Source organism: Hyla sarda, chromosome 1 (assembly GCF_029499605.1).
Source record: "Hyla sarda isolate aHylSar1 chromosome 1, aHylSar1.hap1, whole genome shotgun sequence".
Classification (NCBI taxonomy): Eukaryota; Metazoa; Chordata; class Amphibia; order Anura; family Hylidae; genus Hyla; species Hyla sarda.
In genome coordinates, this window is record NC_079189.1 from 512,245,656 (window position 1) to 512,272,308 (window position 26,653).

The 26,653-nt window shown below is 45.6% G+C and overlaps 1 protein-coding gene across 5 annotated transcripts in view; it reads left to right on the forward strand.

Moving 5' to 3' along the window:
* The window catches only part of SKIC3 (SKI3 subunit of superkiller complex), a 187,803-nt gene that overhangs the window by 58,360 nt on the left and 102,790 nt on the right, over window positions 1–26,653 (forward strand). For all 5 annotated transcript variants that reach the window (XM_056537805.1, XM_056537815.1, XM_056537796.1 and 2 more), the window contains 6 exons: window positions 1,481–1,621; window positions 15,608–15,709; window positions 15,794–15,933; window positions 17,285–17,371; window positions 19,884–19,987; window positions 20,165–20,288. In XM_056537805.1, the coding sequence (XP_056393780.1) occupies window positions 1,481–1,621; window positions 15,608–15,709; window positions 15,794–15,933; window positions 17,285–17,371; window positions 19,884–19,987; window positions 20,165–20,288 (698 nt within the window). The remainder of the gene's footprint in view (window positions 1–1,480; window positions 1,622–15,607; window positions 15,710–15,793; window positions 15,934–17,284; window positions 17,372–19,883; window positions 19,988–20,164; window positions 20,289–26,653) is intronic.

A 26,653-nucleotide genomic window follows, 5' to 3' on the forward strand; every position in this document is an offset into this window, starting at 1 on the left:
GTTCGGTGTCCCCAATGAAGAGCGACCGAGAAAAGAAGATTTTTTTGTACTTACCGTAAAATCTCTTTCTCGTAGCCTTCATTGGGGGGACATCGCACCCACCCATTTCTTCTTCTTTTTTTCTGTTCTTGGGTTGTTCTCCGTGATTTATTTCTAGGGTTCTTCGGACGTAATTCCTCGTTGGCTTCTCCTACTGCTTTGTGACAAAACTGGTTGCCTCACTGCCTGTGGGCGGGTATATCCTGCTAGGGAGGAGTCGACTTTTCTTTATCCTAGTGTCAGCGCCTCCTAGTGGCAAAAGCATATACCCATCAGTTCGGTGTCCCCCAATGAAGGCTACGAGAGAGAGATTTTACGGTGAGTACAAAAAAAATCTCCTTTTTTTTATGCAAATAAATTCTTTAAAAATCAGACTATGTGATATTATGGATTTTATTTACTCATGATGTCTCTCATAGTTGAGGTATACCTATGATGACAATTACAGGCCTCTCTCATCTTTTTAAGTGGGAGAATTTGCACAATTGGTCGCTGACTAAATACTTTTTTGCCCCACTGTTTATGGTAACTTTGGGGCAGTTTTCTAAATGTGGTCGGAGGGGGCATTGGTTTGCGACATTTAGAGGCCAGTTGCCTCAGAAAAATGCCACTTTTTGAAAAGTCGCACATAGGAAATACGTTATCACTGCAAAATTCCTAACCAAACACAACCATAAAGTCAATGGGGGAGATTTATCAAAACCTCTGCAGAGGGAAAGTGGAGCAGTTGCCCATGGGAACAATCAGATTGCTTCTTTATGTTTTAGAGGCCTTTTTAAAAATAGATAAAGCAATCTGATTGATTGCTATGGGCAACTGCACCTTTCTTCGTCTACACAAATTTTGATAAATATCCCCCAAAGTGTACATGTCAAAGTTATAGAAAATTGTAAAGTTTGTGTATAATATATATATATATATATATATATATATATATATATATATATACATACACACAGACACCAGGGAACATGCCCGATACATTTACTGAACGCGGTGCATTGTTGCTGATAATCCTCATACTGCATTATTTTGCTGTGCAGTTTTGAAGCCAAAACCAGGTGTGGATCATAATGAATTACGGTAAGTAGTGAACAGATGCTACCTCTAGTGTGGATCATAATGAATTATGGTAAGTTGTGAACAGATGGTACCTCTACTGTTTTTTCTTTCAAATCCCCCCAAAACCACAAATGGATTGAAAAGCAGTTGTTCTTTCATTTACCTAATTTATTATGATACATACCTGGTCTTGGCTTCAAAACTGCAACAAAATTGCATTGTGTAAAAGCACGCCTAAACTCCAACCCAATTATATACTGATGGCATATCCTAGGAATTAGTTCTAAAAAAAAACTATTAAAGACACACAAAGTCAAAAACAAGATATTATTCCAAAATAACCCTGTCTAATTTTATTTTTGTTGCTGCTATATTTTAGGTGATGTCAGTGAAGAAGCAGTCAAGTGTTTCAATAAGCTACTTGAAATGGAGCCATGCAATGGTCCTGGTCTCATTGGAATAGGTGTGAAAGCTCTACGTGATAAAAAGTATGATGTGGCAGCAGAAAACCTTTCCAAAGGTAAAATGCGTCTCTGTTCAGAGTGTCTTAAAGGGGTACTCCGCTGCTCAGCGTTTGAGGCTTGTTTTTTGCGGGGCCAAGTATACTTTGTAATGACTTTTTTCATTTTTCCATTACTTTGCTCTGAAACAAAAACAACAAAAAAAAATATTTGTAAGGTGAAATTGAAAAAAATACAAATGTGGGGTTTTTCTTTTTTAGGCCATTCACCTTGTGGTCAAACTTACATATTATATTGATATTTTAGGTCGGCCTGACTACACCAATACCAAATTTGTTTAGTTGCCGTCATGTTTTAATAATTTTTAAAAAAAACTTTTTAATAAAAAAAAATAAAAATTCCTGACCCATATAAAAAAAATTTTTTCCCTATACTGGACTGTATGAGGGCAAATTTTTTGGGCCATAATATGCTGTTTGTATCGGTACCATTTTGGTATTGATCGCACTTTTTTCAACACTTTTTTTTAGAAAATTTTTTCTGGGATATGATGTTACAAACAGAAAAAACGCAATTCTGTGATTTTTTTTTTTTTACGTTAATGCCATTTACCGTACGGGATATAAAATATTATTTTTTAATAGTTCAGGCAATTATGCTCGTGCCAACAGCAAATATGTTTATTTTTATTTTGTTTACATATTTTTATATGGAAAAGGGGATGATATGAACTTTTAATATGGAAGGGGTTAATGGGTGTTTTTAAACTTTTATTAAACTTTTTTTTAACCTCTTCAGGACGTGGGACGTATGCATACACCCTGCATCCCGAGTCCTTGAGGACGTAGGGCGTATGCATACGCCCGTGGGAATTCTGGTCCCCGCCCCTAGCCGGTTGGGGACCGGACCGGGATGCCTGCTGGAATCATTCAGCAGGTATCCCAGCACATTGCCGAGGGGGGTCCTGAGCCCCCCCCCCCCCCCCCCATGTCGGCGATCGCAGAAAATCGCATGTCAATTCAGACATGCGATTTTCTGCTATTCCGGGCTGATCCGGTCTCTGGTGACCCGATCACCTGGAAAATACGGAGGAAAGTTGCAGTAAAGCGATCTTTACTGTGGCAACCACTAGGAAGGCCGAAAGTGGACATATTGTATTTGTGAATAAAAATGTAATTTATTTGGAATATCCATTTCTCTATCGGCTCCATTGGGGGACACAGACCGTGGGTGTATGCTGCTGTCTCTAGGAGGTGTGTGACACTATGGCAACAAAAACAGTTGGCTCCTCCCAGCAGGATATACCCGCCTTCAGGCTCTGAGCTAATCAGTTTAAGCTTAGTGTCTGAAGGAGGTGGACATGGTCTGGACTGCTCCAGACCACGTCTTCTGTTTTTTTGTTTTCCTAGTTAGGGACGTGTTAGTTTTTTATTCCTTTTCTTTTCTGTTTTCAGGCGGTTCCCCGTTTGCCCATTGCGATTGAGAGGGCACAGACATTGCGTATATGCGCTGTTAACCCCCCCTCGCCAACGGTCAGCGCTTGGGTGGTACCTCATGGGTCCGAGTCCCCCTATTTACCTGCTTGCCTCGCTCACGCATAGCAGCCAGGCGTGATGCAGGTAACTAAAGCTGACTGAAGACTTCACTGAAGACTCCTTTAGGTAAGTTCTTCTGACTGAGGTAAGTACTTTCCCCCCTTTTTTCTCCATAGGTACGAACTCACAACCTCTGGAGACCCCCTGTTTTGGCCCACCTACACTTTATGGGCTAGCCTATGCAAGGGCTGTACTTTTATTCTGGGGGAGCAGTGGCACCTGAGGTGGCATTTTTTATGTGGCACTACACTTATGTGTGTTTGTGTGTGTGTGCTTGGTGCACTTCACTTATATGTGTGTGCGTGTGTGCTTGTGCTACCATGTCAGCGCCTTATATGCGGCTGTCAGCCGCGGCGCTGTATCGGCCCGGACGCTCTCAGCGCGGGTTTACTTTCGTTTTGTCAGCAGCACCGTATATGCGGCTGATAGCCGCGGCGCTGCCGTGAGCCGGGCGCTTCAGTGCTGGCTTACTTTCACCTCTTTCACCGGCAGTCTCTGCCGACGCTTTGTCCGCCCGCTCTCTTCCCCCGGGCGCATAAATGGCCGTCAGGTGCGCTCAGGACAAGGAGCGGGCGCCATGACAGTTCTTTAAGGCCGTCTATAGCTCCACCCACAGGGCCAGGAGCTCTCAGACGCGTGAAGCAGCCTCCAATCAGCGCCGTGGGCGCGATTTTCAGTTAGAAGGGTTGAGTTAGTGACTGCCTTGCTTCAGGCACGCCCCTCTCTTCCTATTGGCTGGCCTGTTCACTCTCTTTCTAACTGTTCAGAGCGAGTTCTCCTCACTGCAGCTGACAGGGGACACAGACTAGGGTGAGAAAGTTCCTGTCTCCTTTTTCTTTCTACATTATGTCCGTATCCAGAGCTGTTCCTTCCTCTAAACAGAAACCTGGAACTTCCGTGACTTACTATCTCTGTAAGCACTGTAATACCAAGATGTCTGGCTCTGCTGAGCCCACTTGCCCTGCCTGCTCCACTGCTCCCCCAGACCCCCTGGTACCCCCTGATGTCCCTTCGGTCCCGGTGGGTTAAGCCACTCCACCAGCCTAGGTTTCTTCCCTGACCCAGTATATGGCTGACTTGACCCAAGTCTCCCGTTCGGTGGCTGAGGCCTCCCGGGAAGTGGTGTCCGCCTTGAAGGGGTCTTCCCTGTGCAGGACCTCTGGAAGGGCCAGTTCCTCATCTCCACATACTTCACGCTCTCACAAGCGTCCTAGGGGTGCCTCGTCTTACTCTTCCATTGAGTCTTCGGATAGACGTGAGTGCTCCCCTCGTGGGTCCCGCCCCCCCAGTCATCTGGGCACAAACGTCGTTCCTCTAGAGGACGTTCTCGGAGTCGCCGCTCTGCCACGCCAGAGCCGCGTACTCGGTCAGGGTCACCCTCCTCCAGGACTGCCTCTACTCATTCTCATTCCCCTGGTGAACTGGTGGACGAGGTTTCCGAGCCGGCATCTGACTCAGAGGACCGCCTGGACTCAATTGCAAAGTTGAACTCTTTGGTGACAGCCCTAAGAGACACCTTTCAGTTAGAGGACCCAGGATCTTCGAATGTCAATCCAGGAGTATTCATCGTGCTAAGCCGGCACTTCAAAGGTTCAGCTCTCACGCTGACTTTGACGACATTCTGGAAACCGCATGGAAACAACCAGACAAGAGGTTTCCGGGAATCAAGACAATTCAAGAACGTTATCCATTTGACAAGGACCTTGTCACTAAGGTGGTTTCCCCTCCCTCAGTGGATCCACCAATTTCCCGGATCTCTAAGGCGACTACACTGCCTCTGGCAGATGCCGCTGCCTTCAAGGATCCCACAGATAAGAAGGTAGAATCCTTAGCGAAGTTTGCCACTGAAGCAGCTGGCTCTTCTCTTCTTCCCATCTTCGCCTCGACATGGGTGTCCAAGGGCCTGGCGGAGTGGTGCCAAAAGCTCCATCAGGATATCTTAGCGGGATCCCCCCCAGAGGATCTCTCTTCTCTGGCTCTCCAATGCTCTAAAGCTGGAGACTTCCTGTGCACAGCTTCCATGCAGGCAGACCGTTGCTCTGCTTTTGCTGTGGGTCACCTAGCGGCTCTCCGCCGCTCTATGTGGCTTAAAGCTTGGAATGCGGATGCCGCTTCCAAAAGGTCTCTCACTGAGCTTCCCTTTACGGGCGCCTTCTTTTTGGCAAACACCTTGATGAAATTATCTCTGAGGCAACGGGAGGTAAGAGTGCCTTGTTACCTCAAAATAAGGCTCGCCCTACTTCCCAAAGGAAGCCCTTTTCCTTTCGGTCCTTTCGGACCTCTGGCTCCAGCAAAGGGTCCGGGCATGCGCCCTCGCGGGACAGGAAGGCTCCCTCGTTTCGGCCACGCCCGTCTTGGAAGTCGGACTCCAACCGGTCCGGCCCAAATCAGGCAACCACAAGCCCACTTCTGCATGAAGTGAGGCCCCCACCCGCGGTTTCTTCTCGGGTGGGAGGTTGTCTCTTGTTTTTTCGAGACATTTGGACCTCTCACATTCAGGACTCTTGGGTCAGGGATGTGGTGTCCAACAGTTACCGGATCAAATTCGCCTCCCTTCCGAGGGATCGCTTTTTTCGCTCCCGGGCCCCCGGTCTCCTCCTCTGGCGAAGCAATTTCGAGCGGCTCTCCAGTCTCTGCTTCTCCAGGGGGTTCTTGTTCCTGTTCCTCCAGGGGAATGTTTTTGGGGTTTCTATTCAAATCTTTTAGTGGTTCCCAAGAAGGACGGTTCTGTGCGTCCAATTTTGGACCTCAAGCGTCTCAACCATCACCTTCTCATCCGCCACTTCCGAATGGAATCTCTCCGTTCGGTGGTGGCGTCCCTGGAACAAGGGGAGTTCCTTTCATCAGTGGACATCAAGGATGCCTACCTCCATGTACCAATATTCCGTGGCCATCATCGGTACCTCCGCTTTGCGGTTCCGGAGGGGCACTTCCAATTTGTAGCTCTCCCCTTCGGTCTAGCCACGGCTCCTCGGGTCTTTACAAAGATCCTTGCGCCAGTGATGAGCCTGTTACGGTCGAGGGGAATCTCGGTGATACCCTATCTGGACGACCTTCTCATCAAGGCTCCAACCAGAGCCCAGACTCTGGAGAATCTGGACGTCACTCTCCACACTCTGACTCACACAAGTCAGTCCTCCGCCCTACCTAGTCTCTAACCTTCCTGGGACTTCAATTCGACACGGCCTCTGCCCGGATTTGTCTTCCGCCGGACTAACGTCTGGCGCTCCGGTCGGGGGTCCGCTCCCTTCGGTCCCGGGTATCAGTCTCCATCCGAACTTGTATGGAAGTCCTGGGTCGGATGGTGGCAACTATGGAGGCCGTACCCTTTGCCCAGTTTCATTACCGCCCCCTTCAAATGGCGATTCTTTCCCGATGGAACAGGTCTCCTCTGTCCCTCGATTGTCAGATTGTTCTCCCTCGCAGGGTCAGTCAGTCTCTGCTCTGGTGGCTCCGCTCCCCCTTCTTCTCCAAGGGCGGTCGTTTCTTCCCCTTCTCTGGCAGGTTGTTACAACGGATGCCAGCCTGTCGGGCTGGGGCGGCGTGTTCAGGGATTGGACGGTTCAGGGACTCTGGTCTCCCCAGGAGACCCTTCTTCCGATTAAATATATTAGAATTATGGGTGATTCTACTTTGTCTTCTTCATTGGGAGTCCCATCTTCAGTCCCGTCTTGTCCGCGTTCAGTGAGACAACGCCACGGCCGTGGCATACATAAATCGACAGGGCGGCACTCGCAGCTCGGCAGCCATGGCCAAGGTGACCAAGAGTCTCACCTGGGCGGAGAGCAAGGTTCCGGCCATTTCGGTGATTCACATTCCGGGGGTGCTCAACTGGGAAGCGGACTTCCTCAGTCGGTCCTCACCCGACCCCGGCGAGTGGTCTCTACATCCAGAGGTCTTCGCACAACTCTGCGACCTCTGGGGCATTCCGGACATGGACCTCTTCACGTCCCGGCACAATCGGAAGATCCTTCCTTTTGTGTCCAAGTCCCTCAGGCTCTGGATGTGGATGCCCTAGTGATTCCTTGGGCGGGGTTTGCCCTACCCTATCTGTTCCCTCCTCTTCCGCTCCTTCCCAGGTTGCTGAGGAAGCTCAAGGCAGAGGACGTCCCCGCCATTCTGGTAGCTCCAGATTGGCCTCGAAGGTTGTGGTACGCCGACGTAGTCAGGCTCCTGAACGACACTCCACTGCGCCTTCCGCTCCGTCCGGACCTGCTCTCTCAGGGTCCTCTTTGCCACCCCAATTTACAGTCGCTGCATTTGACGGCGTGGCTGTTGAGACCGCGGTTTTGAGGGCCCGCGGGTTCTCTTCCCAAGTCATTCACAGCATGCTCAAGGCTCGTAAGCCCTCCTCTGCAAGAATTTACCACCATACTTGGCAGTCTTATTTTCTTGGTGTGAAGCTCAAGACTTCTCCCCGGTAACCTTCTCGGTTCCCCGTCTTCTCTCCATTTTGCAGTCGGGGTTGGAACTAGGGTTGTCTCTCAGTTCCCTTAAAGGTCAGGTTTCGGCCCTTACTGTTCTTTTCCAGCGGCCCCTGGCTTCTAATTCTCATATCCGGACTTTCCTTCAAGGAGTGACGCATGCTGTTCCTCCTTATCGGTCACCCTCTCCCCCTTGGGACTGGAATTTGGTTCTGAGTGTCCTCCAGGGTGCACCCTTTGAGCCCCTTAGAGAGGGGTCTCTCCGCTTCCTTTCTTGGAAAGTGGCGTTTCTTGTTGCTATCACCTCCATCCGGAGGGTGTCTGAATTGGCAGCTCTCTCCTGCCGTTCTCCGTTTCTGGAGATCCACCAAGTCTAGGTTGTTTTCCGGCCAGATCCCTCCTTTTTGCCTAAGGTGGTTTCGGCCTTTCATATCAATGAGGACATTGTCCTCCCGTCTTTTTGTCCTGCTCCTTCTCATCCTAAGGAGCGCTTACTACACAAGCTGGATGTAGTTCGGGCTGTTCGGTCTTATCTCTCCATGACTTCTTCGTTTCGTCAGTGTAATTCCTTTTTCGTCCTTACGGAAGGTCGTCGCAAGGGACAACCTGCTTCCAAGGCCACCATTTCTCGGTGGATTCGGTCTGCCATTTCGGAGGCCTATCGCTGTAAGGGGAAGATTCCTCCTTTCAGGGTTGTGGCTCATTCTACCCGTTCTGTTGGGGCATCCTGGGCTCTCCAGAATAGAGCTTCGGCCTCGCAGATTTGCAAGGCGGCTACCTGGTCGTCTTTGCACACTTTCTCGAGGTTCTACCGAGTTCATACCTTCGCATCGGCTGATGCTAGTCTGGGCTGTAAAGTGTTGCAGGCGGCAATGGAACGGCCGTCTGCCTGACTGCTTATCTGCCCACCCAAGGGACGGCTTTGGTACGTCCCACGGTCTGTGTCCCCCAATGGACCCTTCGAGAAAGAGATTTTACGGTAAGTGTTAAAAAAAATCTCCTTTTTCCTTACAATCAGAGAGCTTCAAAGTTAAAAAAATGCCAAATTTTCTAAATTTTCATGAAATTTGGGGATTTTTCACCAAAAAAGGATGCACGTAACAATGAAAATTTACCACCAAAATAAAATAGAATATGTCACGAAAAAACTATCTCAGAATCAGAATATTCGTAAAAAGCGTTTTAGAGTTATTAATGCTTAAAGTGACGGTGGTCAGAATTGCGAAAAAGGGCTCAGTCCTTCAGGTGAAAAAGGGCTGTGTCCTTAACCTCTTAAGGACCAGGCACGTATGAGTATGTCCCTGCACCCTGGGTCTTAAGGACCAGGCATGTACTCATACGGCCCATGCTGGGAGTTGTAGTTTTGCAACTGCTGGAGGCACACTGGTTGGAAAATATTGAGTTAGATAACAAAACCTAACTGAAGGTTTTCCAACCAATGTGCCTCCAGCTGTTGCATAGGTATAAATCCCAGCCTGCATGGTCTGTCAGTACATGCTGGGAGTTGTAGTTTTTAAACAGCTGGAGGTTTCCCCCCCCCATGTGAACGTACAGGGTACATTCACATGGGCAGGCTTACAGTAAGTTTTCTGCTTCAAGTATGAGCTGTGGCAAATTTTTCGCCGCAGCGCAAACTCCTAGCAGGGAACTCACTGTAAACCTCCGCCAGTGTGAATGTACCCTAAAAACACTACACTACACTAACACATAATAAAGGGTAAAACACTACATATATACCCCCTTACACTGTCCCCCCCCCCCCCCCCAATAAAAATTAAAATGTATTGTACGGCAGTGTTTCCAAAACGGAGCCTCCAGCTGTTGCAAAACAACAACTCCCAGTATTGCCGGACAGCCGTTGATTGTCCAAGCATGCTGGGAGTTTTGTAACAACTGGAGGCACCCTGTTTGGGAATCACTGGCGTAGAATACCCCTATGTCCACCCCTATGCAATCCCTAATTTAGTCCTCAAATGCTCATGGCGCCCTCTCACTTCGGAGCCCTGTAGTATTTCAAGGAAACCGTTTAGGGCCACATATGGGGTATCTCTGTACTCGGGAGAAATGACACTACAAATTTTGGGGGGCTTTTTCTCCTTTTACCCCTTATGAAAAGGAAAAAAAAATTTACACTAACATGCTGGTGTTGCCCTTTACTTTTTATTTTCACAAGAGGTAAAAGGAAAAAAAGACCCCCAAAATTTGTAACGTAATTTCTCCTGAGTACGGAAATACCCCAGATGTGGGCGTAAAATGATCTGCGGGCGCATAACAAGGCTCAAGAGTGAGAGCGCACTATGTACATTTGAAGCCTAAATTGGTGATTTGCACAGGGGTGGCTAATTTTACAGTGGTTCTGACATAAACAAAAAAAAATAAATACCAACATGTGACCCCATTTTGGAAACTACACCCCTCACGGAATGTAACAAGGAGTATAGTGAGCCTTAACACCCCACAGGTGTTTGACAAATTATCGTTAAAGTTGGATGGGAAAATGAAAAATAAAAAATTTTTTCACTAAAATGCTGGTGTTACCGTAAATTTTTCATTTTCACAAGGGAAAATAGGAAAAAAGCCCCCAAAAATTAGTAACCCCATTTCTTCTGAGTAAGAAAATACCCCTAATGTGGATGTAAAGTGCTCGGCGGGCGAACTACAATGCTCAGAAGGGAGGGAGCGCCATTGGGATTTTGAAGAGAAAATTTGTCCGGAATTGAAGGCCACATGTGTTTACAAAGCCCCCATAGTGCCAGAACAATGGACCCCCCAACATGTGACACCATTTTGGAAACTACATTCCTCACGTAATGTAATAAGGGGTACAGTGAGCATTTACACCCCACAGGTATCTGACAGATTTTTGGAACAGTGGTCCGTGAAAATGAAAAATGTAATTTTTCATTTGCTCAGCCCACTGTTCCAAAGATCTGTCAAATGCCAGTGGGGTATAAATACTCATTGCACCCCTTATTAAATTCTGTGAGGGGTGTAGTTTCCAAAATGGGGTCACATGTGGGTGGGCCCACTGTTCTGGCACCACGGGGGGCTTTGTAAACGCACATGGCCCCTGACTACCATTCCAAACAAATTCACTCTTCAAAAGCTCAATGGCGCTCCTCCTCTTCTGAGCATTGTAGTTCGACCACAGGGCACTTGACATCCACACATGGGGTATTTCCATACTCAGAAGAAATGGGGTTACAAATTTTGGGAAGTATTTTCTGCTATTATCCCTTGCAAAAATGTGAAATTTGGGGGGAAACACACATTTTAGTGAACATTTTTATTTTTGTTTTACATATGCAAAAGTTGTGAAACCCCTGTGGGGTATTAAGGCTCACTTTATTCCTTCTAATGTCCCTCAAGGGTTCTAGTTTCCAAAATGGTATGCCATGTGGAGTTTTTTTGCTGTTCTGGCACTATAGGGGCTTCCTAAATGCGACATGCCCCCCGATCAAAATTTGCTCTCTTCTGAGCATTGTAGCTCGCCTGTAGTGCACTTCAGGTCAACTTATGGGGTACCACCATACTCAGAAGAGATGGGGTTACAAATTTTGGGGGGTATTTTCTGCTATTAACCCTTGCAAAAATGTGAAATGTGGGGGGAAACACACATTTTAGTGAAAATTTTTTATTTTTTTTTTACATATGCAAAAGTCGTGAAACACTTGTGAGGTATTAAGGCTCACTTAATTCCTTGTTATGTTCCTCAAGGGGTCTAGTTTCCAAAATGGTATGCCATGTTTTTTTTTTTTTTTGCTGTTCTGGCACCATAGGGGCTTCCTAAATGCAACATGCCCCCCAAAAACCATTTCAGAAAAACGTACTCTCCAAAATCCCCTTGTCGCTCCTTCGCTTCTGAGCCCTCTACTGCGCCCGTTGAACACTTTACATAGACATATGAGGTATGTGCTTACTCGAGAGAAATTGGGCTACAAAAACAAGTATAAATTTTCTCCTTTAACCCATTGTAAAAATTTTAAAATTGGGTCTACAAGAACATGCAAGTGTAAAAAATGAAGATTGGGAATTTTCTCCTTCACTTTGCTGCTATTCCTGTGAAACACCTAAAGGGTTAAAACGCTGACTAAATGTCATTTTGAATACTTTGGGGGGGGGTGCAGTTTTTATAATGGGGTCATTTGTGGGGTTTTTCTAATATGAAGACCCTTCAAATCCACTTCAAACCTGAACTGGTCCCTGAAAAATAGTGAGTTTGAAAATTTTGTGAAAAATTGTAAAATTGCTGCTGAACTTTGAAGCCCTCTGGTGTCATCCAAAAGTAAAAACTTGTCAATTTTATGATGCAAACATAAAGTGGACATATTGTATATGTGAATAAAAAATAAATTATTTGGAATATCCATTTTCCTTACAAGCAGAGAGCTTCAAAGTTAGAAAAATGCACAATTTTCTATTTTTTCATAAAATTTTGGGATTTTTCACCAAGAAAGGATGCAAGTTACCACAAAAATTTACCACCATGTTAAAGTAGAATATGCCACGAAAAAACTTTCTCGGAATCAGAATGATAACTGAAAGCATTCCAGAGTTATTAATGTTTAAAGTGACAGTGGTCAGATGTTCAAAAAACGCTCTGGTCCTAAGGTGTAAAATGGCCTGGTCCTTAAGGGATTAAGGGGTTCATACACTTTTTAAGGAGGAATCATTTAGATTCCTCAAACAGATCAATGCATTTCTTTTGAACTCCATTGATCTGTGTTCATATGGTTAAGTCTGCTCAAAGCAGGCTCAATCAAATGCAGATTTATGGGCGCAGCCATGAATGCAGAGGTAAGCCCTCCGGCGATCGTGCTGTGGGGGGGGGGGGGGGGTGATCCATCCTGCTAGACCACCATAGATGGTTAAAAGATTCCTTCTACAGGCTAATAGCCGGCCACAGCGATCGCTGCATGCCGGGCGACTAGCGGCGGCCCCCGGCTACTGAAATTAGCCGGGGGCCGCCGGTTATGGAGCGGGCTCGAGTCAGGATGTATCCTTACACATAAGCAATTATGATTAACAGATATATTTTTTATTTTGTGTCCTTCATGCAGTACATATGAAGTTGGTAGGTAGTTGATAGACTTATAAAGCTAAAATAACTTTACTATCTCACCAGGAATTACAAGCTGCCTGTGTTGTTAGGGGAGTCTGCCATTTCAGGGGTGTGGAAAAAAAAAACAAAAAAACTACTTGTCCAAGGGACTAAAGCGGAACACAATCTACTTGTCCCTCAAGAAAATCCACTTGTCCTGGTAGATAAAATAATTTCAACCAAAATAGTACGATCCACCCCTCTAGACCACCAGGGATGGTTGTAGGATCCCATTAGACACTGCTGTCAACTTAGACAGCAGTGATCTAATGGTTTAATAGCGGCCATGGCGATCGCAGCATGCCAGGCTATTAGCTGCGGGAGAGCTGTAGCTAGCTCCTTTTACACCTGAGGCAAGCCCATATGACCCCTATAACTCCAATTTTTCCATATACAGGGATGTATGAGGGCAATCTTATGTGCCATGATCTGTAGTTTTTATCGGAACCATCTATTTTCAGATGTCACTTTTTGATCAACTTTTATAAAAAAAAAATAATAATTCTCATATGAAGTGACCAAAAATGAGCAATTCTGGACAATTTTTTACATTTACACTGTTCACCTTACGGTTTAATTAACATCATATTTTAATAGCCTGGACATTTACACATGCAGCAATACCACTTATGTTTATTTTTGTACATTATTTTTATTTAAAGAAAATTGGAACCTTTTATTAGGAAAGGGGCATATTCACATATATACGCACTTTAAAAAATATTTTAACCACTTTTTTTTTTAGTCTTCATAGGGACTTCATAGGAGTTTTTTGATTGGAAAACACTGAACAATGCTGGGTTACTGGGGTTGTTCTGCTTCTCCAGTGTATGTGGTGCATTTTATTTACTCTAATTTATGTGTCAGAAAATGCTGGAAGTTGCATTTAGTTACTAGATAACTACAACACCCAGCATGCCCTGATACAGCCTATGGTTCTGTGGGTGTTGCAGTATGTTGCACTGTATAGTAGTACAGTTAAGGTTATTGTGTAACATGCTGGGAGTTGTAGTTTTTGTTCATGTCAACTTCAGAGCCATAGCCTGTGTCAAGGAATACTGGGAATTGCAGTTAGTAACTACAACACCCAGCATGCACTGATGCAGCCTATGGCTCTGCAGCCGACACGAACCAAAACTACAACTCCCAGCATGTTACACTTTATAGTTCTACAGTTTAGGTTATGGTTCAACATGCTGGAAGTTGTAATTTTGGTATGGGCGTGTCAGCGTGCATCCGTGGGGCTCTTGGTTGGCGGGCGAGTATGAAGGGGGCGGGATTCTGGTGGTGCAATTTAGTGTGGGCGGCCAGAAGCCACTAAAAATAAATAAAATTAGATAGCACAACTGGCAGCAGGCTCCAAATCAAACAACCCCCCCCCCCCCCCGGCCACTGCCCCCATATCATACATTACATACATACACACATCATACATACACACTCGCCGCTAAACTCCCCCCCCCCCACCGCATCATACATTACATACACACATCACACATACATCATACACACATCATATGTACACATGCACACATCACACATTACATACACACACATCACACATACACAGACATCATACACACATCACACATACAGACATCATACACACATCATACATTACATATACACATCACACATACACTCACACCATATATATATATACACAACCACCCTTGCCACCGCCTGCATGCTCGGCCTCCTCACCTGAGCCGGCCAAGAGTGGACATCAGAACTGTAGTCCCGGCGCAACAGCGTCGGGGGCGGTGCTCAGCCACTTGCAGCTAGGCCGTATGAACAGTTTTTTCACACACACTAAAGACCCGGCCGACTGGTGTGAGGTGAGCCTTCCGAACCCATGCAAAAATCGAACCGCTCCTCCCCTTCGCTCTCCGCCGGCACCTCAGGGGCTAAGAGCAGACTTGTGCGTGCTTGCGCAGCGCATGTCTGCAAACCTGCTCCCAGCAACAGCCTGTATCAAAGAAATGCTGGCGGGGGGGCTCTGAGCAGCGGCCCCCGGCTACTGAAATCAGTTGGGGGCCGCCGCCCCCTCCATACACCCTGAGCGCCGGTGTGAGGTGCAGACTTGCATCCGCTCCTGCTCCTCACGGCATTAAATAAAAAATAAGGGGGAAGTCGGTCTGTCCCAGCTTGCCCGATACAGGGGTAAATCTATGAAAAATTCACCTGCCCGGCGCACAAAACTACATGTCCCGGGCGTCGGACGATAGGATTTCCACATCCCTGCATTTATTAACGTGCTGTCTGCACTTATTCGAGTAGTCCTACTCTGTTATTTACAGCCTTTTTTGTATGACTGTGCACAGTGACGTACATAGAAGAATTGCAAATATCTGTAGACAATGCATACTGCTGTATATTCTGTTGTGTGTATTCCTTCTGATGTAATTGCACTTTGTTTTGATACTTGCAAATATCTATTTAATTACTCTGTATGGCCAGAGTTTTTTTTACTTTTCAATTAAACGAATGAAGAAAAAAAAAAGAATAGCAAATATCGAAATGGGCCTCCTAGGACAGAATGGTCTGGTGTTTATTCCCCTTACTTTCAAGGACCCAGTTCTGCACAGTTTTTTCCAATATTAAAAGGAATGTGGCCAACCAGGACGGGGGCCCCTTATCCAAGGTCCCCATAGCAACTGCATGGTCTGCCACAATGGTACATACGTCCTTGAGTGTACATACATAGATAGCTGTTGGTCACTGAGTAGAAGCGACCACTAGACTCTTGAACCCAAAATGAGCAGAGTTTAACTTTAATAAATCACTAGTTATACTAAAGTATTTCGGAAAAAAAACAAACTATAAAAAGGGGAATCTGCACACTCAACCTGAAAGTTATGTAAGCAAATACAGAATGCATGATAAATCAATATGTAATGATCAACAAGCATCTTGCTTTCCCAGGAGTACAGCAGGTGAAGACGTGTCCCTGTGCGTGGTTTTTCCTTGCACAAGCCCAGCTGAAAATACATCAGTATGAGAAGGCTGCTTTATCCTGTGAGCAAGGTGAGGAGCATTTATTCATGTTTAGACTAAACACATTTTTTTTAAATTAAATTTAAACAATGATTTGTCTTTTCTCTTCTTTAGCCATCAAGGTTCTGTCCCTGGATAATCTCTCTTATGGAGACCCTTCACAGAAAGATTGTGCCCTTCGGTTGAAGGCACAGGCTTTGCTGGAGTTCACAGATGTAGATCACTCTGAAGAAATACTTAAAATCCTGGACCAGGTATAAAAGCTGTTTAATGTGTTCATACTGTCCCTGTAAGAAAGTAGAGTTTTATCTATGTCATACCATCACAAGCATTCAATATGTCTCTTGGCAATAAATACTGCTAGGCAGGTGCATTAAAAGGGTCACACGTTTTTCTGTATTTTTCCGTATTGTAATGTCTTCTGGGTTGCCTTTTTGGATCCCATATCAGTTTACTTAAAGGGGTACTCCACTGGAAAAAAAATGTTTCTAAAACAACTGGTGACAAACAGTTAAACAGGTTTGTAAATTACTTCTATTTAAAAATCTTAATCCTTCCAGTACATATCAGATGCTGTATGCTCCACAGGAAGTTCTTTTTTTTTTTTTTTAGTTCCTTTCTGTCTGACCACAGTGCTTTCTGCTGACACCTCTGTCCATATCAGGAACTGTCCAGAGCAGGATAGGTTTCCTATGGGAATTTTCTCCTACTCTGGACAGTTCCTAAAATGGACAGAGGTGTCAGCAGAGAGCACTGTGGTCAGATAGAAAGGAAATTCAGAAAGAAAAGAACATCCTCTGGAGCATACAGAAGCTGATAAGTACTGGAAGGATTAAGATCTTAGTTATTTGAAAATCTGTTTCATTTTCTTGCACCAGTTGATGAAGAAAAAAAATGTTTTTCAGAGGAGTTCCCCTTTAAAGGAGCTGTATTGGGACATGTATATCAAATGTCCATTTTGGTATAGCTGGTGCTGACATGCAAATTAGTTCTTTTTGCCCCCTGTAACCTACTGTAGTTTCAGAATCACTGTGTGTAGCATAAATAAAGTGCATTACTTCAGATCCATTTCTCTTTGAGCTTCAGAAACAAGCGGAATGAAGCCAGCACTAGTTAAAACTCGAATTTAACGAATCCTTTAAAAATCCAACTGGAAGGCAGCATAAGAGAATACACTGAGACAATATTACATGATCACAGCATAGGAGAAATCCTCTTTATACCAACACGTTTCATGGCAATGCTATGATTAAGTTCACTAGACCTGAAACGCGTCGACAAAGAGCATTTCTCCTATGCTGTGATCATGTAATATTGTCTCAGTGTATTCTCTTATTTTTTTTTTTAAAGGATTCATTATACTCGAGTTTTAACTAGTGCCGGCTTAATTCCACTTGTTTGAGATTGAGTCTGCCTTGAGTATTTCCACTTGATGCCCAGGTGAGGTGATACCTTGTTTCTCAGCTCTTGAACTTGTCAGCTTTCAGTTGTCTGAGATACTAAAACTATGATTTATTTACATTGCATCATAAGATAATACTTTCTGGTATTGTCAAAGGTTAGTAAAGTATAATTAAAGTCTTGCATATTCTGTCATCTTTATAGATTTCCAATGAAGATAATGATCCATTTCTCACTGCTCTGAAAGGCCGGGTATACTTAAAGAAGGGATCATTAGAAGAAGCATCAAAGGTATGCCCATTTTTTATTTAATTATATATTATGTTTCTTTTAGCTTAATTATTTAATTATAAGGGGTTCTGCTGTGTTTAAAATATTGTTCACTTACCTGATCTACGGCCATTTGGAAACTTACTGGATCCCTGTTGCTCACCATTTTCTTGTGCCTTCTTGAGTTGGCTCACACTCCTCTCCCTCGATGCTCCCATGACTATGCTTTTTTTGTCCTCCACCAGTTCCTATAGTGATGGGTTATTGTCACATGTGACTATTAAGGCCTATCCGAAAAGGCCAGGTATTCAGAGACCAGCAAGGTACTAGAGAAGCTTTGCCACATAGCAGATTTATTTTTTGTTTAAATGGTCAGTTCTTTAATGTAGGTAATGCAGCCACAAAATCTGCAGATTCTAGCAGAATTGCTGCAGAAAGTGTGTGTGATTGTACTCCATAGGATGGTATCAGCTTCTACGACAAGGCCTATGTCTGTAAATAAGGTTATAAATTGGAATAAGTATGTAAGTGTACAAGTTTAGAAGAACAAAATGAGTTACCAGGGGTGCTCCTTAGGGTTATTCTTTGGGTTCTGGTTGCAGTAAAAAAGGAAGCAGCAGCAGTGGGAGCTATAGCTGCAACATGCCGTTTTTTATGCAGATTGAGACAGACTTAAAGAGAAAACTGACAGCCTGTTCACCCACACTAACCCCAATATGCTGGGTTATAGTGCAGGTACTGTAGTAGTTGCAGATTAATTTATTCATTGCTATTGTGCTGCTGTGCATAGTGGAGGCAGGGAGCCGTCTCATTGAGCTTCCTTGCCTCCTTAATGTTCACAGCCTGGCCTGTCCCTGTGATAAATTTGCAAATGTCTTCTCTCATGTCACTAGGATGTGAGAGCCTGTGCTGCTGCCTTGCTACACCCGGAAGGCAGCGGCGACTGTGCTCTCGCATCCATTGCACACACCGGCATAATACCAAGGAATGAATAAACGGCCAATAATCTGCAACTACTACATCGATTAATGTATATATTATCTCCCGTAACAAACCCAGTATATTAAGTTTAGTGCAGTTGAACAGGCTTAAAGTTTGTCTTTAAGCCAGTGTTTTCCAACCAGGGTGCCTCCAGCTGTTGCAAAACTACAACTCCCAGCATGCTGGGAGTTGTAGTTTTGCAACAGCTGGAGGCGCCCTGGTTGGGAAACACTGCTTTTACTTCTTCCCTCTATAGAACGTATGCATACGACCCAGCACCTGACACGTCTTAGCGATCACCTGTATGCCTCGGGCACCGTAGGAGACCTGCGGCGGGATCCGGCGATCGCGCCTGTGCCGGCAGCATTAACCCCATAGATGCCGTGATCAATCCTAACCACGCATCTATGGCGTTGACAGGGGGAGCATGCTAACGGGGCGGCGCGATACGATCGGGGTAGTTGTTGGTTGCTATGGCAACAGGAGGTCACATCATGACCTCCGTTCTGGCTTCTACAGAAGCCTGTGAGATCCAGCCACAGGCTGGATCGCACAGGCTGTACTGTGTGCAGCTGATCGGGTCATACTGTGCTGCAGTACAAATGTATTACAGCATAGTATAACCTGTAAAAAGTGTCGAAAATAAAATAAAAAGTTCTTAAATAAAAGTATGTAGTGTAAAAATATATTAAAAAAAATGCCCCTTTCCCAATAAATGCCCTGTATTATCACCAAAAACGATCAAAAACACAAATCATATACATAATAGGTATTGCCACGTCCATAATGACATGTCCTAGAAAACTATAATGTAAATTATCCCGTATGGTGAATGCTGTAAAAAAAAATAAAAAAAGCGCAAAATTCGCCAATTTTGGTACAAGTAGCAGAATAAAAGAGATCAAAAGGTAGCACATATCGCAAAAATGATACCAATGAAAAGTACAGCTCATCCCGCAAAAAATAAGCCCTTACTCAATGGCGTCAGACAAAAAATAAAAAGTTATGGCTGTTGGAAAATGAATGGCAGAAAAATTATTTTGCTCAGAGAAGGAAAAAGAACATAGAAAACAATATAAAATGGGTATCGCCATAATCGTACTGACCCACAGAATAAATATAACATCACTTTTACCGCACAGTGTACACCAAAAAAAAAAGCCAAAAAATGCTGCATGTGTCAACAAAAATGCACCAACTATATAAAGTACAATATGTCAAGAAAAAACAATATCAAAATCGCTCCACTCAGAAAAAGCATTCTAAAGTTATTACCATTTAAAGAGACACATGTCAAATAAAAAATAAAGAGCTAGGTCATTAAGGTAAAAAATGGGTCCGTCCTTAAGGGGTTAAGCTGTGGAGCTCACACTGACAGATCTAACCTATCAGTCTATTGGGATAGGGCTAAATTTTACAGTTCTTCGCAAAATCATGCTTAACTGAAGTTGCAGATTTACTCCTAGTGCTATTTTTATTAAGATTCTGAATAGATTATGTCATGAAATGATTTGATCCAGTGTGTTGATTCTGTGTTTTAACCTTTTATCAGGTCTCTAGAGAACTCCTACTGACACATCCTGAGTTTGCAGACACACATTTTTTGGATGGCCTGCTTCATTACGTTCAGAAGAACTACACAGAAGCAGAGAAGAGGTAATGTGGTATAATATGTTACTGGCATGGCAAGGAGCTACATATTCTCCAAGGGGAACAACCCAAAATTGTATAATGAACAGGAAAGACTTTGAGAGTTTGTCATACTATTATTTCACCTCGGTGAATTGATTCTAATCTGTTGTGTAGATTGATATTTAAGTTTATTTTTTTTAGTTTTCAAAAAGCCATTGAGAAGAATCCAGAGGTTTCTAACTACCATTTCTATCTTGGTTTAACTTGGTTTATGAACGAAGAAACTAAGCGAGATAAAACAAAGGCTGTCACTCAGTTTTTAAAGGTAATTTCATTTATGCAAAGAAGTTGTATTTATGAGTCTTTCATCTTAAAATTGTTGACTTGTGTGTAGCATTCTGCTACATGGTGCTGTCCAGATACTTATCCCCTGTAGAGTAAATATAACTTAGTAATATCACAGTCCAATGTAGAAAAGTGTCTCTGGCACTGCTAAGGTATGTGTGTCATATATACAGACATCAGCTGAACTTTCTGCTTTAAAATACTGCTTAACTAGTGGTGCTCTGACGATACAAATGGATAGCGTGCATAATTGCTTGCAACAATGAGAATGTAAAAAGAATCGTGACACTCACCATACAAATGCAGTAAAAATCTTCTTTATTACTTAATGGATGATGCAAATCAATGCGGGTATAGCCATATACAGGGGAATGCTGTGTGTGATGACCCAAGAATAGCCCCAGGGGGGTAAACATAAAAAAAAAAAAAAATACTTGTCCAAGGGACTAAAGCGGAGCACAATCTACTTGTCCCTCAAGAAAATCCGCTTGTCCTTGTAGCTAAAAAGGAGATTTTTTTAACACTTACCGTAAAATCTCTTTCTCGAAGGATCCATTGGGGGACACAGACCGTGGGTGTATGCTGCTGTCTCTAGGAGGTGTGTGACACTATGGCAACAAAAACAGTTGGCTTCTCCCAGCAGGATATACCTGCCTTCAGGCTCTGAGCTAATCAGTTTAAGTTCCAGAGCAATAGGAGGAGACTAACAGGTCAAGAAAAACCCCAAACTGTCCGAGAACCAGAAGAAAAAACATAACTGAACACACCCTCGGACAGAGAACCAAGGAAAATCCCAAAAGGGGGGGAGCTGTGTCCCCCAATGGATCCTTCGAGAAAGAGATTTTACAGTAAGTGTTAAAAAAATCTCCTTTTCTCTATCGGCTCCATTGGGGGACACAGACCCTGGGACGTACCAAAGCCGTCCCTTGGGTGGGCAGATAAGCAGTCAGGCAGACGGCCGTTCCACTGCCGCCTGCAACATTTTACGGCCCAGACTAGCATCAGCCGATGCGAAGGTATGAACTCGGTAGAACCTCGAGAAAGTGTGCAAAGACGACCAGGTAGCCGCCTTGCAAATCTGCGAGGCCGAAGCTCTATTCTGGAGAGCCCAGGATGCCCCAACAGAACGGGTAGAATGAGCCACAACCCTGAAAGGAGGAATCTTCCCCTTACAGCAATAGGCCTCCGAAATGGCAGACCAAATCCACCGAGAAATGGTGGCCTTGGAAGCAGGTTGTCCCTTGCGATGACCTTCCGTAAGGACGAAAAAGGAATCACACTGACGAAACGAAGAAGTGATGGAGAGATAAGACCGAACAGCCCGAACTACATCCAGCTTGTGTAGTAAGCGCTCCTTAGGATGAGAAGGAGCAGGACAAAAAGACGGGAGAACAATGTCCTCATTGAGATGAAAGGCCGAAACCACCTTAGGCAAAAAGGAGGGTCTGGCCGGAAAACAACCTTGTCTTGGTGGATCACCAGAAACGGAGAACGGCAGGAGAGAGCTGCCAATTCAGACAGATGGAGGTGATAGCAACAAGAAACGCCACTTTCCAAGAAAGGAGGCGGAGAGACACCTCTCTAAGGGGCTCAAAGGGTGCACCCTGGAGGGCACTCAGAACCAAATTCAAGTCCCAAGGGGGAGAGGGTGACCGATAAGGAGGAACAGCATGCGTCACTCCTTGAAGGAAAGGAGATGAGAATTAGAAGCCAGGGGCCACTGGAAAAGAACAGTAAGGGCCGAAACCTGACCTTTAAGGGAACTGAGAGACAATCCTTGTTCCAACCCCGACTGCAAAAAGGAGAGAAGACAGGGAACAGAGAAGGTTACCGGGGAGAAGTCTTGAGCTTCACACCAACGAAAATAAGATGTTAAGTACGGTGGTAAATTCTTGCAGAGGAGAGCTTACGAGCCTTGAGCATGGTGTGAATGACTTGGGAAGAGAACCCGCGGGCCCTCAAAACCGCGGTCTCAACCGTCACGCCGTCAAATGCAGCGACTGTAAATTGGGGTGGCAAAGAGGACCCTGAGAGAGCAGGTCCGGACGGAGCAGAAGGCGCAGTGGAGTGTCGTCCAGGAGCCTAACTACGTCGGCGTACCACGACCTTCGGGGCCAATCTGGAGCTACCAGAATGGCGGGGACGTCCTCTGCTTGAGCTTCCTTAGCACCCTGGGAAAGAGCGGAAGAAGAGGGAACAGATAGGGTAGGGCATCAAGGAATCACTAGGGCATCCATGGCCAGAGCCTGAGGGTCTCGGGACTTGGACACAAAAGGAAGGATCTTCCGATTGTGCCGGAACACGAAGAGGTCCACGTCCTGAATTCCACAGAGGTTGCAGAGTTGTGCGAAGACCTCTGGATGTAGAGACCACTCGCCAGGGTCGGGTGAGGACCGACTGAGGAAGTCCGCTTCCCAGTTGAGCACCCCCCGAATGTGAATTGCCGAAATGGCCAGAACCTTGCTCTCCGCCCAGGTGAGAATCTTGGTCACCTCGGCCATGGCTGTCGAGCTGCGAGTGCCGCCCTGTCGATTTATGTACGCCACGGCCGTGGCGTTGTCTGACTGAACGCGGACAGGACAGGACTGAAGACGGGACTCCCAATGAAGAAGACAAAGAAGAATCGCCCGTAATTCTAATATGTTTATCGGAAGAAGGGTCTCCTGGGGAGACCAGAGTCCCTGAACCGTCCAATCCCTGAACACGCCGCCCCAGCCCGACAGGCTGGCATCCGTTGTAACAATCTGCCAGTGAAGGGGAAGAAACGACCGCCCTTGGAGAAGAAGGGGGAAGAGGAGCCACCAGAGAAGAGACTGACTGACCTTGCGAGGGAGAACAATCTGACGATCGAGGGACAGAGGAGACCTGTTCCATCGGGAAAGAATCGCCAGTTGAAGGGGGCGGTAATGAAACTGGGCAAAGGGTACGGCCTCCATAGTTACCACCATCCGACCCAGGACTTCCATACAAGTGTGGATGGAGACTGATACCCGGGACCGAAGGGAGCGGACCCCCGACCGGAGCGCCAGACGTTTGTCCGGCGGAAGACAAATCCGGGCAGAGGCCGTGTCGAATTGAAGTCCCAGGAAGGTTAGAGACTGGGTAGGGCGGAGGACTGACTTGTGCGAGTCAGAGTGTGGAGAGTGACGTCCAGATTCTCCAGAGTCTGGGCTCTGGTTGGAGCCTTGATGAGAAGGTCGTCCAGATAGGGAATCACCGAGATTCCCCTCGACCGTAGCAGGCCCATCACTGCCGCAAGGATCTTTATAAAGACCCGAGGAGCCATGGCTAGACCGAAGAGGAGAGCTACAAATTGAAAGTGCCCCTCCGGAACCGCAAAGCGGAGGTACCAATGATGGCCTGGGAATATTGGCACATGGAGGTAGGCATCCTTGATGTCCACTGATGAAAGGAACTCCCCTTGTTCCAGGGACGCCACCACCGAACGGAGAGATTCCATTCGGAAGTGGCGGATGAGAAGGTGATGGTTGAAACGCTTGAGGTCCAAAATTGGATGCACAGAACCGTCCTTCTTGGGAACCACAAAAGTGGAACGCTCACGTCTATCTGAAGACTCAATGGAAGAGTCAGACGAGGCACCAAGGCGGACACCACTTCCCGGGAGGCCTCAGCCACCGAACGGAAGACTTTGGTCAAGTCAGCCATATACTGGGACAGGGAAGAAACCCAGGCTGGTGGAGCGGCTGAACCCACCGGGACCGAAGGGACATCATGGGTTACCAGGGGGTCTGGGGGAGCAGTGGAGCAGGCAGGGCAAGTGTGCTCAGCAGAGCCAGACATCTTGGTATTACAGTGCTTACAGAGATAGTAAGTCACGGAAGTTCCAGGTTTCTGTTTAGAGGAAGGAACAGCTCTGGATACGGACATAATGTAGAAAGAAAAAAGGAGACAGGAACTTTCTCACCCTAGTCTGTGTCCCCTGTCAGCTGCAGTGAGGAGAACTCGCTCTGAGCAGCTAGAAAGAGAGTGAACAGGCCAGCCAATAGGAAGAGAGGGGCGTGCCTGAAGCAAGGCACTCACTAACTGACCCCTTCTAACTGAAAATCGCGCCCACAGCGCTGATTGGAGGCTGCTTCGCACCTCTGAGAGCTCCTAGCCCTGTGGGCGGAGCTATAGACGGCCTTAAAGAACTGTCATGGCAGCCGCTCCTTGTCCAGAGCGCACCTGACGGCCGTTTATGTGCCCGGGGGAAGAGACCGGGCGGACAAAGCGCCGGCAGAGACTGCCGGTGAAAGAGAAAGTAAACCGGTGCTGATGCGCCTGGCTCACGGCAGCGCCGCGGCTGTCAGCCGCATATAAGGCGCTGCCGACGAAACGAAAGTAAACCGGCGCTGAGAGCGTCTGGCCCTATACAGCGCCGTGGCTGACAGCCGCATATAAGGCACTGACATGGAAGCACAAGCACACACGCACACACATATAAGTGTAGTGCCCCATAAAAAATGCACAGCCCTTGCATAGGCTAGCCCATAAAGTGTAGGTGGGCCAAAACAGGGGGTCTCCAGAAGTTGCGAGTTCATACCTATGGAGAAAAAAGGGGGGAAAGTACTTACCTCAGTCAGAAGAACTTACCTAAAGGAGTCTTCAGTGAAGTCTTCAGTCAGCTTTAGTTACCTGCATCACGCCTGGCTGCTATGCGCGAGCGAGGCGAGCAGGTAAATAGGGGGACCCGGACGCTGACCGTTGACGAGGGGGGGTTAACAGCACATATACGCAATGTCTGGGCCCCCTCACTCGCAATGGGGAAACGGGGAACCGCAGTCCCTGAGTCCCCACCTGAAAACAGAAAAGAAAAGGAATAAAAAAAACTAACACGTCCCTAACTAGGAAAACAAAAAACAGAAGACCTGGTCTGGAGCAGTCCAGACCATGTCCACCTCCTTCAGACACTAAGCTTAAACTGATTAGCTCAAAGCCTGAAGGCGGGTATATCCTGCTTGGAGGAGCCGACTGTTTTTGTTGCCATAGTGTCACACACCTCCTAGAGACAGCAGCATACACCCACGGTCTGTGTCCCCCAATGGAGCCGATAGAGAAATAATTTCAAGCAAATTAGTATGTAAATAAGGTCTTTATTAGTTTCTGCACTTTAGTTTTTTCCGCCTCGTCCTATATTTTTCCATCTACAGACCCATATGAGGTTTTTTTTTTTGCAGGGCCAAAAATACTTTTTAATGACGCCTTTCATTTTTCCATAACATATGCTCTGAAACAAAGAAAATAAATTATTTGTGAGGTGAAATAGAAAAAATTTCCAAATTTTGAGGTTTTCTTTTTTTTTTTTTGCAATTCACCTTGTGGTCAAACTTTACATATTATTTTGATACTTTAGGTTGGCCTGATTACACCAATACCAAATTTGTTTAGTGTCCGTCATGTTTTAATAGTTATATATATATATATATATATATATATATATATATATATATATATTTTTTTTTTTTACTTTTTAATAAAAAAAAAAATCCTGACCATATAATATTTTTATTTTTCCGTATACTGGGCTGTATGAGGGCTAATTTTTTGGGCCGTAATATACTGCTTGTATCAGTACCATTTTGGTAATGATCGGACTTTTTTAACACTTTTTTTCTTCATTTTTTCAGGGATATGATACTATAAACAAAAAATGCAATTCTGTGATTTTATTTTATTTTATTTTTTTACGTCAACGCCATTTACCGTACAGGATTTAAAATGTTATTTCTCGAGCGCTTCATTGGGGGACACAGGACCATGGGTTATATGCTGCTGCCACTAGGAGGCTGACACTAGGCAAAATAATAAACAGTCGGCTCCTCCCAGCAGGGTATATAACCCGCCTCTGGACACAGAAACCTCAGTTTTGAGCTTAGTGTCAAGGAGGTAGACAAAGGTCTGGTTGCTCCAGACCTGGTCTTTTTTTTATTATTTTCTTAGTTAGGGCTAAGTTAGATTTTCTTTCCCTTTTTTATTTTCTCTAGCGTGGGGCGACTGGAGCATGGCGCTACCTGATCCCCCACTTGCGAGCTAGGGGCAAGGGCATTAACCCATTAACCCCTCCTCGCCAACAGCCAGCGGCAGGTGTACACCCTGGGTCCGGGTTCCCCAAGACCCCTGTTCGCCCCTTGGGGCTAAAGGCAGGGGTCCTAGGCTGGCGAAGTCAGATGGAGATCCTGAGGTAAGTACCCTAGGTGCGGCGTTCCATGTGGCTTAAGGCTTGGAATGCTGATAGAGCTTCGAAGCGTTCCCTTACAGAGCTTCCTTTTACAGGATCTCGGCTCTTTGGTAAACGCTTGGATGATATCATCTCCGATGCCACAGGAGGCAAAAGTTCTCTTTTGC